The 14622-nt window shown below is 32.6% G+C and overlaps 1 protein-coding gene across 1 annotated transcript in view; it reads right to left on the reverse strand.

Moving 5' to 3' along the window:
- Nucleotides 1-2397: 2397 nt before the first annotated feature.
- LOC139482078 (myosin light chain kinase 3-like) overlaps nucleotides 2398-14622 on the reverse strand; it is a 39520-nt gene continuing 27295 nt past the window's right edge. Inside the window, exons 7-11 of the mRNA XM_071265731.1 lie at nucleotides 11587-11739; nucleotides 8027-8072; nucleotides 7491-7577; nucleotides 3534-3613; nucleotides 2398-2672 (exon numbers count right to left, since the gene is read on the reverse strand). Of these exons, the coding sequence (XP_071121832.1) occupies nucleotides 3560-3613; nucleotides 7491-7577; nucleotides 8027-8072; nucleotides 11587-11739 (340 nt within the window). The 3' untranslated portion in view covers nucleotides 2398-2672; nucleotides 3534-3559. The remainder of the gene's footprint in view (nucleotides 2673-3533; nucleotides 3614-7490; nucleotides 7578-8026; nucleotides 8073-11586; nucleotides 11740-14622) is intronic.

A 14622-nucleotide genomic window follows, 5' to 3' on the forward strand; every position in this document is an offset into this window, starting at 1 on the left:
AACGCGCGTCTGACGTACTAAATTATAATCCTGGTACCTTTGATAACTAATTAAACTGCCTCCTAAAAAATAATGATCACTGACCGACTTTAGAAACTCAACGTTAGATTATTCTTTTAAATTCCCATTTTCAATACTGCATTTTTCTTGAAAAAAATCATGATTAACATAATTCATTCATCACTTCATTGTCTAAAAAAATATTACAGTTCGAAAATTGAATTAAATACTTAATTTTTCATGTTCAAATCATGTGCATGTGGTATGCACTGAAACCCTGTTCTCCCCCTTATCAAAAAATGTGTCACCGTCGAATGTAATGACTGTCTGTAACTAACGCGAATTGTTGAAATGTCAACCAATACTTTTGAGTTCTGTTAGTACCTTCTGATTTTGCCTTTATCCCACCAATTTCAATAACTGTTTGCAATTATGCAATTTAAACTTTAAGGCTTTAAATGATTTTTCTGAAGTCAATTCTTTGGCATTTTAGTTAGAATAGAAAAGCATTGGTTGTCAACCAAAAAAGAGGGTTCCAACCACTGGGCCCCCTTTTTTCGCAATCTCAACTGTGACATAACTTTGTTTTGATTTTTGTAGATGTGCTTTATCCTTTTGAGGTTTGGTGTATGGATTCACATATGATAATACCATATATATCCGCTTTAATTAAACATATTGAATTATCAATTACAATTATGCAGGAATGTTTCAGAAGAGCTTTTTGAAAACATAAATGTAAAGTAAATGTACTTGTGTAGCTATGCAACCAGTGACAGAAAAAGACACAAGAAATTATGATAATAAAAAAAGATCTAAAGCTTTTTGAAATTGTGCACATGCTGCTTACTGCTGGACACGAGAATATAAACATACTTTCAAAAGAAATGTAATTTTTTTATAAGGGAGGATACTTGTAGCTGGTTTTATGTAGACTTTTAATTAAGTGATATAAAATTAAAAGACTTATAGATAAATGGTCAGCTAATTTTTGAAATGTGGATAGATAATACATGTACATATAATAAAATATTAGTATTCATATCGTTTTGGATTCTTATACAAACACAGATAAAATAATTACATGTATGTATATAATTAGGTATCAGTTGTTTTGGACCCCTTGACAGTAGAATCACTCGTTGTCGTTAAGCTTCCCAATTGGTGTCACTGCGGACTTCAGAAATGTAATATTGACAGCTTGCTTAGATGGAGTTTGAGACTTTCGGTTGAATCGTGTGTGCTCTGGTCATTACCTGACATAAATGAGTTACTAGCTTTTGAGTTTGACTTGGATCACTATTTTATTTTACTGTTGGTTTTTTTTTTCGTTCTTGTGGATAAGCTACGGGATTAATAATAGATTGCGACTGTCCGTTGTCATCTTCACATCCAATAGTTGATACACCTTCACGCTCAGCATCTGATGAACCTTCGCGTCCGGTAGGTGATGCACTTGCACATGTTGTAGCATTGTTTGTTTGAACGGATATTTGTGTTGTATCGGTGCCAGTTTCAGATTCGGAAGTTTCATCATCTGCATCACATGTTTCATTGCTTTGTTTATTGTTTTTATTATCTGATTGTTCAGGTACGTTTGAGAAAGTATCTTTGTTACATGCATTTTGTTTGTGTCCTTTTTTTCCGAATGACCTACATACCCAATAATTTGTACAATCTTTTGTTAGATGATCTTCCTGCAGACATTTCGAACATTCCTTATTTCGAGAGTTGTTCATATGCTGATCACGATAGATGATGATAGCTCTATATTTGCCAATGTGAATGAATCGTAGGATGTGATCTGTTAGCGGTCAATCAAAAATGATGATCCTGTCCCCTGTTAGGCAGTTTGTCAGCTTGTTGTTGTTCGACTTTCAACGTATTCAAAATCGTGTCGCCTGACATTTTTTTATTCACATGTCTAGATTTTGACAAAGGCAAATAAATTCGACCACGATGTTTCAGTTTTACTTTCTCGCCTTGATAAAAATCTACCGTTAGGTGAAATCGTCCAATGTTCATGTTTTCATGCAGACGATATCGTACTGATCCCAACGCATTGGTTTCTGACGTTATCGCGTGATGTGTATGCGTAAAATCGAACAGCTATACGGTATTTAAAACGTACGATCTTGGAATTATAGTATAGAGATAATCCAACAACCATTAAACATTTTTGCATAAATATCTATTTCAAAATCTTGTATGCATCACAAAACATCGAAATGTAAAATGAAATTAGACACGGTTAAACGGACGATCTTGGAGTGAAGGCCGTACCTTGACCTATAATGGTTTACTTTTATAAACTGTTATTTGGATGGAGAGGTGTCTCATTGGCACTCATACCACATCTTCCTATATCTATAAAGTATAGAGATAATGCAGCAACCATTTAACATTTTTGCATAAATATTTATTTCAAAATCTTTTATACATAAAAAAAAACATCGATATATTTCCATTCACAGTCATTCCAGTCAAAAGTCCCTTTTTCACAGATTCACATTCAAATAATTATAATGTTCAGTATACTGTGTACTGTGTTCGTCGTAGAGGCCGGATACACATTGTACGTGCATGTCACGTGGTATACATCCACGTGACGCATGTCACATGGTATATATATCCACGTGACATATGTGTCGATTTCCTGTATTTAAATAACACTGAAAAATTAAAACAAAGAAATCATGTTTACAAAGGAACAATCATAACTAAACAATGTGTTTATATTCTAAAATGTTTTGTTCATTTGCTTTGTGTATTTTTTGGTGTAGAGTAAAATTTGTAAAACAAAACACCAATCCAATTGGACGAAAAACCACAATGTGCAAAACTATAAACAACAAAAAATTACCTAACCTGCCGTAAAATAAGTGCAATTTCAAGCATTATTTTCTTTAACTTGGAACTTACAGCGATAAAGGTTACATAAACGTGACTAAATCGACGCTTAAAGTTAGCATTCCATCCACAAATTTGCTTATTAAGTCCTTATGAAGTTTGAAAAACGTTTGTTTGTTTTAAATCTTATCAATCGACGAATTTTCAACTAACTCAGTTACCCGTATGCTCCAAGCCTAAATTTGACTTGACAAGCATGGCATCCTGACCCAATATCGTCTTTAAATCGGAAAGTTGGGTGTCGAGCAGTGAGTATGGATGTCATGCTTACTGTGTATGCAACATCTTTAATTTCAGTACAAAATAGTTTCGAGTTTATAAATTACACAATTGAAACATGACATGGGAGCTTGTCCTTTATTGAAAAATTGAATTTTGATATTTTGAGGTATTTTGGAGTGTATGGCATTGTTATGTTTAGGTGTTTCATCAACGTAAACTGGCACGTTTCGTTGACGTAAACTGGCTTGTTTCATTGACGTAAAATCCAAGGTCGTCTTTTATTTTATTAAAGACACGTACAATTCTATTAAGTTAAACAAAATGAAGATTGAAACATCATCTTTTCATTCAAGGACACTCTAAGGTTAAGAATAAAAAAAAACAGCTTTAACAATGCTTACCGTATCATGTACGATGTCTTACTCAATCAGACTAAATCTACGCCCATTCTTTTTAACGCAAGCATTGCATTTACAGCTCTCTAAAAAGAAAATTGAATAGTAGTAGTAGTTTATTGCAATGTAAATTGTCATCATTATTACTCTTTGATTTTTCCCGAGAAGCATGAAAAAGATATTAAATCAGCCTGTCAGCACGTAAACAAAAGTAACCAGATGCTCCGCAGGGCGCAGCTTTATACGACCGCAGAGGTTGAACCCTGAACGGTTGGGGCAAGTATGGACACAACATTCAAGCTGGATTCAGCTCTAAATTTGGATTGTGATTAAATAGTTGACACAGCATAGGTTTTGGACACAGAATGAATGTGGTCTAATGAACTTAAAATAATTTTTTTGTCTTTGAGCAATCACTATGCTGTTGAATATTAATCCTCTCAAAAAAATGTTTGAAGAAATTTTCTTTTTATTTATGAAATCTGAAATGAGAAAAATTTAACCCCCCCCCCCACAATTTTTTTTTCACATCCCCCTTTCCCTTTTTTCAAAACTGATCTCAATTCAAATTTCTAATGGAGTTTGCAACAATAACTACTCATTTAAATACTTCATAAAAAATTAAAATGTAACAAAAAGTGCTTGTTATCACTGAATGGTAAAGATTGTTTTAATTTATCAGTTGGTAGTAAAAGTGAATATACATTGTGTATTGTATAAAACAATGATTTAAGTTGATTCAACTACTATTCTGGACAAAGAAAGATATGTTGCAATCAATTGAAAATTTCTTGCTATTGCACAATATTGTGCAATTAGATATTTCTTGCTATTGCATAATACTGTGCAATTGAAAATATTTGCTATTGCACAATACTGTGCAATTGAAGATTTCTTGCTATTGCGCAATACTGTGCAATTGAAAATTTCTTGCTATTGCACAATACTGTGCAATTGAAGATTTCTTGCTATTGCTGAATACTGTGCAATTGAAAATTTCTTGCTATTGCACAATACTTAATATAATAATTTTGGATCCTGATTTGAACCAACTTGAAAACTGGGCCCATAATAAAAAATCTAAGTACATGATTAACTTCAGCATATCAAAAAAGCCAAAGAATTCAATTTTTATTAAAATCAAACTTAGTTTAATTTTGGACCCTTTGGTATTTAATGCAGACCAATTAGAAAACGGGACTAAAAATTAAGAATCTACATACACAGTTAGATTTGGCATATCAAAGAACCCCAATTATTCAATTTTTGATGAAATCAAACAACGTTTAATTTTGGACCCCGATTTGGACCAACTTGAAAACTGGGCCAATAATCAAAAATCTAAGTACATTTTTAGATTCAGCATATCAAAGAACCCCAAGGATTCAATTTTTGTTAAAATCAAACTAAGTTTAATTTTGGACCCTTTGGACCTTAATGTAGACCAATTGGAAAACAGGACCAAAAATTAAGAATCTACATACACAGTTAGATCCGGCATATCAAAGAACCCCAATTATTCAATTTTTGATGAAATCAAACAAAGTTCAATTTTGGACCCTTTGGGCCCCTTATTCCTAAAAACCTGTTAGGATCAAAACTCCCAAAATCAAACCCAACCTTCCTTTTATGGTCATAAACCTTGTGTTTAACTTTCAAAGATTTCTATTTACTTATACTAAAGTTATGGTGCGAAAATCAGGAATAATGCTTACTTGGGCCCCTTTTTGGCCCCTAATTCCTAAACTATTCAGACCTCAACTCCCAAAATTAATCCCAACCTTCCTTTTGTGGTCATAAACCTTGTGTTTAAATTTCATTGATTTCTATTTACTTATACTAAAGTTATTGTGCGAAAACCAAGAATAATGCTTATTTTGGCCCTTTTTTGGCCCCTAATTCCTAAACTGTTTGAACTAAAACTCCCAAAATCTATCCCAACCTTCCTTTTGTGGTCATAAATCTTGTGTCAAAATTTCATAGATTTCTATTTACTTAAACTAAAGTTATAATGCGAAAACCAAGAAAATGCTTATTTGGGCCCTTTTTTGGCCCCTAATTCCTAAAATTTTGGGACCAAAACTCCCAAAATCTATCCCAACCTTTCTTTTGTGGTTATAAACCTTGTATCAAAATTTCATAGATTTCTATTTACTTAAACTAAAGTTATAATGCGAAAACCAAGAAAATGCTTATTTGGGCCCTTTTTGGCCCCTAATTCCTAAAATTTTGGGACCAAAACTCCCAAAATCTATCCCAACCTTCCTTTTGTGGTTATAAACTTTGTGTTAAAATTTCATACATTTCTATTCACTTTTACTAAAGTTAGAGTGCGAAAACTAAAAGAATTCGGACGACGACGACGCAAGACGCAAGACGCAGCAGGACGACGACGACGCCAACGTGATAGCAATATACGACGAAAAATTAAAATTTTTGCAGGTCGTATAAAAATAGACACAATGACATCTTTAAATATTACAGAAATATGACCAACACAAAAATTTAATGTAGTCTACTAGCTGGTTCAACATTTGATTTTTCAATGCATAAAAAGTTTTTTTAGAAATTGCATGTAATAGGTTAATAACTATTTTTATACGATTGATGTGCCCTTGTTGAATTCAATATCATAAATTGCGTGGTTCAAATTAATTCTCCGAAATAAAGTAATCAAAGTAATTAAAGAAGTAATCATGATACACTAACAAGCCTTTCAATACTTAAAGAAAAATTCTTATTAATGACAAGCTGTATTCAAATACCATTTTGTTATCAGAAAAATATCTTCACCCTTATTTTTGATTGGTTTTCTGTGTTTGATTTTATGCACCATAAGTGGGACTTGAGTTTAGAATCAAAAATGGTCACTTAAGTCTTCTTTTGAGCAGCATCTAAACCCTTACGTACCAAAGTAGGGTGTCCGTGTGGCTATGTGGGATGTTTAAAAGGAAAGTAGAAGTTAAATCCGATGCCTATTTTAAAAAGTTACCACGCCTTCAACTTGTTTATGAACCATTGTTACACTTATCTGAGGGTCAATAGGTGGCCTGTCTCCAGGAAGGCAATTGTTCTGAAATCCATTATATCCTCGTAAGAGAATGACCATCCGCATTTCCCGTCTTTATTCCCGTTCGAACCCTAGCGTACAGAACCTACTTTTTGTATTAATAGTTATTTTCCTGCTTGAAATATCTGCCACTGGACGTAAAGCAAACAATATCGTATCAACCAATTAATTGACATGATTTGATTTGATGAGGAAATCTTCCCAATGCCAACTAAGTATATGTGCTGAGTTCATTCTTAACAGCTAGTTATGCTTCTAATTATGCCCCCCTGTGACTGCTTTTAAAATTGTATTTTTTCTTTAAACTTTTTGAGTCGGATTCCTTTTTCAAGTTTAGTTTTATTTTGATCCTTTTTGACGTTTTAGCATTTCGGCATTATTCGTTTAAATGATTTTTCAATATATTGGTATCACTGATAAATATGAATGTCTGGTAAAGTAAAATAGGTACCGATTATGTTATTTCAAGAATATTATGTATAACAGTCATGCAATCATGTTCAAAGAGAGACAATTCAATTAGTTTCTCACTGAACAGCAAACGTAATTGAGTAAGACAATATGGCGAGTTGCTATTGTAAATTTCTCAAAAGGAACAATGACTAGTCTGTGAAATGATTGCTTAAGTAGGTGAATTAATTAAAGAATTTTCGACTTTCCTTTTTGACAAATGATATAGTTGTGCTTAATCACAGGAAACACATTTATCAATAAAATTGCCAATACACTTTGCTAGATGTTTACATCATAGACTTAAATCTTACAAATATTTTAATGATGCATATGACCGCCAATAAAATGTTGTTTTTTTTCAAATTAAAAAAAAAACATTGTAAACAGAGCAAGTCTCTGGTATTGTTTGGAAGCAAGACGAATAAGCTATAAATTATTACCTGCCATTTTCTCCGATAAACAAACTTTCTTAAACGTTTAGTAGACAGGGTCCTCTGTACAGCTTTAGTGGCCCTTTGAATTTGTTTCTGAAATATCACAGCGATAACTTTAAAAGAATTAACTAAAAGAAGGCTCTCTGACCCCAACTTCCATGAAGTAAACAAGTTTGGTTTAATAAAATTGAAATTGTTTAAACGGAGATCTGATTTTCATCAATACAATTATTATAACTAAAAACCACACATTTCACTAAAAATATTCTCTTTGTCGAATTCAATTTCATTCCGAAGCGTACAAAACTTTGAATACATTGTACGTCTGACAGTGGCTGATCAAGGGGTTTTCATGGGTTGGACCCCTCCTTTTTTACGATCAATGCTTTTAAATGGGGACAAATAAGTGGTAACCATCTTTTAAATATGACTGGTTCCACCCCTGCGTCATTATTACAGACTAAAACAATCCAATTCCCCAATACAGTAATCATTATTACGAACATGTTTTCTCTGAAGCTAAGAATAAGAAAATTACTAACCCGCAACCATTTATGATCAAGGCACTCTCTACAACTCATTCTTTTACTGCAAAAAAGAAACAAAATTTAACATTATGATTCTTTATATATTTATCACTATGCAGTAATTCAAAGATAAATAAGATATTCCAGTAGAATAGTTGCTTTTACCATGCATGCTGGAGGAACTAAGTTGCTATATATTTTTGTATTTACACCGCATTACTAATTTATCTTTATTGGAGTTCGGTATTTTTGTTATGTTTTCCTTTTTTAGTAATTATGAAAAATTGTTTTGAAAAAACTTTCGTTCCGATGTTAGTCAAAAAGTGAAGCATATCTGTCCTTTTCTAATTGTCAGGTTAAATGTGACTAAATGGTTGATTTCTTAAACAGATTTTTTTTTATTTTAATACATGGCTGTAGTCTTCAATTAACTGTTGTGTTTTCTGAGAATTTTGCTCAAACCGGTACAAGGGACTGTTTTTTACTTGCATCTAGGTTTACGGTTTTTGATCCGTGTTGAAGGCCTCACTGTAACTTCAAGATGAAAAACTGCTATAACAGCGCTGCTCCATTGCTTTTTTTTTTGCTGTGCATTTTGTGTCATGACTGAGGGTCGTAATGGGGGTACCTTCATGACGAATCGCGGTAAAAAAATTTGCCAAATAACGTTAGCGGTAATTTTTTATGCATGACGATAAAATGTACCCTCTCTTTTAGACGATAAGAAAATTGACTGATTTTGACGAATCACGTTAAATTTTCCAATAAAATGACGGTAACGATGATCATTTGAGACCTCTGACGAATAACGTTAAAAATCTAACAAATTTGACACTAACAGTAGCTAAAAATGACCTATCCCATATTCATTCTTTTCTATTATATTTGTCTTTTTAGCTCACCTGTCCCGAAGGGACAAGTGAGCTTATGCCATCACTTGGCGTCCGTCGTCGTCCGTCGTCTGTCGTCGTCTGTCGTCGTCTGTCGTCGTCGTAAACTATTTCAAGAATCTTCTCCTCTGAAACAACTGGGCCAAATACTTTCAAACTTTAACTGAATGTTCCTTAGGGTATCTAATTTATAAATTGTATCCGAAGTTTTGATCTATCAACAAACATGGTCGCCATTGCTAAAAATAGAACATAGGGGTCAAATGCAGTTTTTGGCTTATAACTCAAAAACCAAAGCATTTAGAGCAAATCTGACATGGGGTAATATTGTTTATCAGGTCAAGATCTATCTGCCCTGAAATTTTCAGATGAATCAGACAACCCGTTGTTGGGTTGCTGCCCCTGAATTGGTAATTTTAAGGAAATTTTGCTGTTTTTGGTTATTATCTTGAATATTATTATAGATAGAGATAAACTGTAAACAGGAATAATGTTCAGCAAAGTAAGATTTAAAAATAAGTCAACATGACGGAAATGGTCAGTTGACCCCTTTAGGAGTTATTGCCCTTTATAGTCAATTTTTAACCATTTTTCATAAATCTTAGTAATCTTTTACAAAAATCTTCTCCTCTAAAACTACTGGGCCAAATACTTCCAAACTTTAACTGAATGTTCCTTAGGGTATCTAGTTTGTAAATTGTATCCGAAGTTGTGATCTATCAACAAACATGGTCGCCATTGCTAAAAATAGAACATAGGGGTCAAATGCAGTTTTTGGTTATTATCTTGAATATAATTATAGATAGAAATAAACTGTAAACAGCAATAATGTTCAGCAAAGTAAGATCTTCAATTAAGTCAATTTGACCAAAATTGTCAATTGACCCCTTAAGGAGTTATTGCCCTTTAAAGACTTTTTTCCCAATTTGTTCATCATGTTGACTTACTTTAAAAAATCTTCTCCTTTGAAACTGCTGTATCAATTTCAGCCAAACTTAGGCTAAATGAGTTTCAGAGTATCTAGTATAAATTTTATATTTTATTTCCTTTTATGTCAAGAAACATAGCTCCTATGGCTAAAATAGAACATAGGAGAAAATGATTATTTTTTTTGGCTTTTGAAGAAAATAGGACGATCCAAAAAACATTTAAATAAATTGAAAAGCCAAAATAATCATTGATGAGAGATTTAACCAAAAGAATTAAGGTGAGCGATTCAGGCTCTTGAGAGCCTCTTGTTTTTTAAGCTGTCGCTCGATCTTGTATCGGCCTACCGCTTTAGGTAGGTGTGTTCGACTCCGACCTAAGTTGAAAAGGATTGGCCAGTTTTTCATGTTCCTCCACCAATGAAAACTGTTGCTGAAAAGTTGCGTTTTACACTAACAAATAACAATCAATGTATCGTCCTATAAACATTACCCGTCTTGTTTAACATGCAAGTGTTTCCGTGCGATTTCAACCTTAATTTAATAGCATTCACTTTTCAGTTTTCCCTGTTCCTCCACCAATGAAAACTGTTTAAAATGTGACGTATTACACTTATAAAATAACAGTCAATGTATCGTTCTAAAAATGTAACTCGTCTTGTTAAAATGCAAGCATTGACGTAGTCGCGCTGGTACATCTTAAAGTGCATACATAGCATCTAAAATTCCTAAATTTCGTACATGAAGTTGATAAACAAACAAATTAACGATAACACATATTGGCAAAAAAATAAGTCATGGAATTTAAGTTAATTTGATTTCTTTTTTATTTTGATGCAATAGGCGCCGGAGGAGTTTATATATTCTTTGTTTCATTGAGAACATTTCTTATTTATACTGTTAGTTTAATTTCATTAATCATACAACATATATTGATGTTATTAAACAAGATATGGAATATAAATAAATACGTTCAGTGCATGTAATCACTTGAAGAATATAAGATCTGATAATCATACACGTCGCCATTTTGTTAAGGATTGATAATATTTCTTGTGATTGTTTTTCATGTTTTGTTTTTGTACAGATTACAAAACAAATACGACTTCAATTTTAGAGAGTTTCAACTAAAAGATCTATTCCAAGCATGAGGAGTATATGCATGCTAACAATATGCGACATAAATAAAGCTTTGTTATGCTTAAAATCAAAATCTGATGTTCTAGTATTTATTTTAGAAGTTTATATGTATATAATTAGGGTCATTAAAACGAAGAGAAATCTAGTTCGTATAGTTTTAATCTAAAATCATTATGCATAATTTTACTTATAACGCAAGTGTCACTTTAGTTACATGTAAGTAAAGAACTTCTGATTCTGCCGGAGCAATCAAGTTCTTCACGGTTTTGGTTGAAAGTTGTGACATGCGTAGTGTTTTCTGAACTATTAATGTGCTTGATCTTTTTATTACCATGATGATATCTCCCCTTCATCAACATATGCCTTGGACTTGTTATATTATGTCAGGTATATCTTGATACATTAACAGTTGTCTTAATTTTATGTATTTAATGTATGAGAAGTATTAAATACGTCTATACGACGAATAAGTTAATTATCTTTTTGAACTCATATTTCAAAATTCTACAATTTCCATTCACCGACATTTCCTCTGTTGTAGATTGCAGATTTTTTATTATACATTGTTAATTCTCATTTTCTTGTCACAAAATAGTATATGGCTACATATAGAAGATACCTTGGGTCTTTTATTAAAAGGTTTGATATAAAATCTTTGGCATCGCTTGATATACACTCAAACTCTTCTGCACTAAAGTCCCATTTCGCTGTCGTTATATTGCATAGCGTTTCTGGTTCCGTTGTTCCTTGGAAGGGAGATAATCCTGATAATCTAAAACACACGAAAGAAAAATCAGTAGAAAATTGATATTCTTTCATTTTTGCTGAATCTCATACTTTTTTATGGTTTGTTTTTACATATAATAGGAGAATTGGCAAAAAAAAATGTTACCTGGTATCATCTTGTTCGGCAATACGACCTGCATGTATGCTAGTGGAGCATGTGTGTACCGATTATCAGGTTGTCTGCATGTTGATATCGTAAAATATCAGCTGCGAGACATAATATGAAGCTTTTTGTCGAGTAAGCGCAGCGAACGAGATCAAAAAGCCTTCATATTATGTCGAGCAGCTGATATTTTACAATATTAATATGACGATAACCTGATAATCGATTTATCGGGCTGTATTTGCGTCTTTTGGAAGTATTGTCTTAGTTTCACCAGCAACCGGAAGTTGACTAGATAAGTTCGGGTCAAACTTATCAACGTCGGTTCAAACATTATGACGTCGCTGATATGTCCGGGTCAAAGTTTTTAAGGCCAGGTCAACGTATTTGACGTCACAAAGCCGTAATATGGAGTTTTATTAAGAGCTGAGCAGATTGATATAGACAGTTGGACGACCGATAACTTTTTTTATTGCGTTATTGTTTTATATCCAGATATCGGAATGAATAAATACGGGATGTATAAATACGAGATGAAGACATACATATCCACGTCTGGGTGAAATGAGGATGTGAAATGCGTTACACCGAATTCTTTATAATTTGAAAATATGCCTCTTATCCAACAAATCGTTCCATCACATTGAAATTTCTGCTCTTTCTCCCGGTTGACCTACAAAATGTATTTGTTTCATGTGTGACTACATTTTTGTATCTATAAAGTAAATAATAAGTTATCGTCCTTTAATTTGTATGATATACGGTAGTTACCACTGGACGTTAGTGAAACACGTACTATACAATCTATGCATGCATAACACTTATGCGTTCCACTTGTTAAAAATACTTGCTAAAATGTGATGTCACTTGGAATAACGACGTTCAATCTGTTGCCTCGTGTAGGACGAGTTCCACGCTCTCTGTATTTTAACTAATCAATTCAAATTAAAACGTTTATCGTCCAAATATTGAATGCATATTCATGAGGTGAACAGATTATCAATCTTAATACAATAGTTAGGTTTGGTAAGGTGGGTTGACCGGGATGAAGGGCATTTAGACAACTCTCCATCGGAAACCAAATGACGTAGTAGTGAACAAATGAATGCACTCCTATCAAGAAATTTCATTTACCTACAACATCAAGGCTGTTGAGAAAAATAAACTTTAAGAACCAATTGGAAGCCTCTTTTGATATTTTATGATAATGATTAAAGTAGAATTTCCATGCCATAATTTGTCAAAATGTGAACTTTTTTTATTTTAAAACCTAAGTGTATAGATATTCTAATTGAATTAAAACTTTTTTCTTTTAGAAAGGATAAGTAAGCAATGCTTACATGTGTTTTATTGAAATGTCAGTTCAGATTAGATGATTGAAATAGAAAAGATTTTTTTCAATTAATTTTAACTTTCAGTAAACTAAATTGCTAAATAAAATGCCCGACAAAAGCTGATAAGTGCCATTTTTAATCGATTGTAAGATTTCTCATTAAACGAACTGTAAATTTTGACATTAAATTTTGGCAAAAGATGCGATGGATTACCAAACAATATGGAAAACAACACGTTTAATAATTTATTGTGTCCGAAGCGCTTTTCTGGATTTACCTTTTTCGGGAACGCTCAAAGCCAAACATTTGAAATCCGAAGATGGATAAGTACCGAAAATCGTAATAAGGATGTACTAAACATAACCAAATAACCTATATGACCAACAGAAACAAACAAACACACGATTACAGGCTAGGCACATATAGAGTTCTATCATTTTTGACTAACAATTTTTCAAAAATTATTTATTTGAACAAATCGTTGCTCAGAGTAGTATATGTAAATAAATTAATAAAAATATTCTTCTTTTATGCAACTTGATTGATACCGTTGCTAAGGGACAGTTTGACTTAAATTTTGTTCATTAGTATATTTTTTGCTAATGTGCTTTGTCTATCCGCCGTATGGTGTTACTTTGAAAACTTGTTTGTTGCTCGACTTTGTTACATATATGACGTGGCACTGTATTTATACATCCCGTCGTTGTGTTATTGTACTATGGGATTTTGTGTATTCTTGTCTTTAATTTTTGCTAATATGCTTGGTCTATATGCCATTTTGTGCTTCTTTGTTACATATTTGTATGTTTTTGAGTGATAAAGATTATAACACAATGTTGACTGCTGTTTCTTTTTTTACATTTTTACCTATTGTGTCTGTTTGTTTTGTTCACGCATCGTTGTCAATATAATGGAATTTGAAGCGACTATCATACAAGTGAAAGGTTTAGCTAGCTATAAGACCAGGTTCAATCTACCATTTTCTACATAAGAAAATGTCTGTACCAAGTTTGGAATATGACAGTTATTATCCACTTGTTTGATGTGTTTGGGCTTTTGATTTTGTCATTTGATTAGGCACTTTCCGTTTTAAATTTTCCTAGGAGTTCAGTATTTTTGTGATTTTACTTCTTTCTTTTTTTTTTGGAAAGTGGGTTTGTTTTGCAAAGTTTAAATTGTCGAAAGAAGCTGTAGTCAGATGACATTTGATTTACCTATCCTCTTCGTACGAATTCATGTACATGCATATCATTCTCACTTTAATGGGGAAAAAATAAGGATACGGTTTACTCATTCATGACACAAAATCAGTACATACACAGAAAAAAATCACACTTTAGCTCTCTTAAAGTTTTTCCTTATAATTGGATTTCTTCCCAACGAACACATTTAAGCAATTACTGTAATATTTATTTCTGTCTATACAATGTAC

The sequence above is a fragment of the Mytilus edulis genome, chromosome 7 (genome assembly GCF_963676685.1).
Source record: "Mytilus edulis chromosome 7, xbMytEdul2.2, whole genome shotgun sequence".
NCBI classification, from domain to species: Eukaryota; Metazoa; Mollusca; class Bivalvia; order Mytilida; family Mytilidae; genus Mytilus; species Mytilus edulis.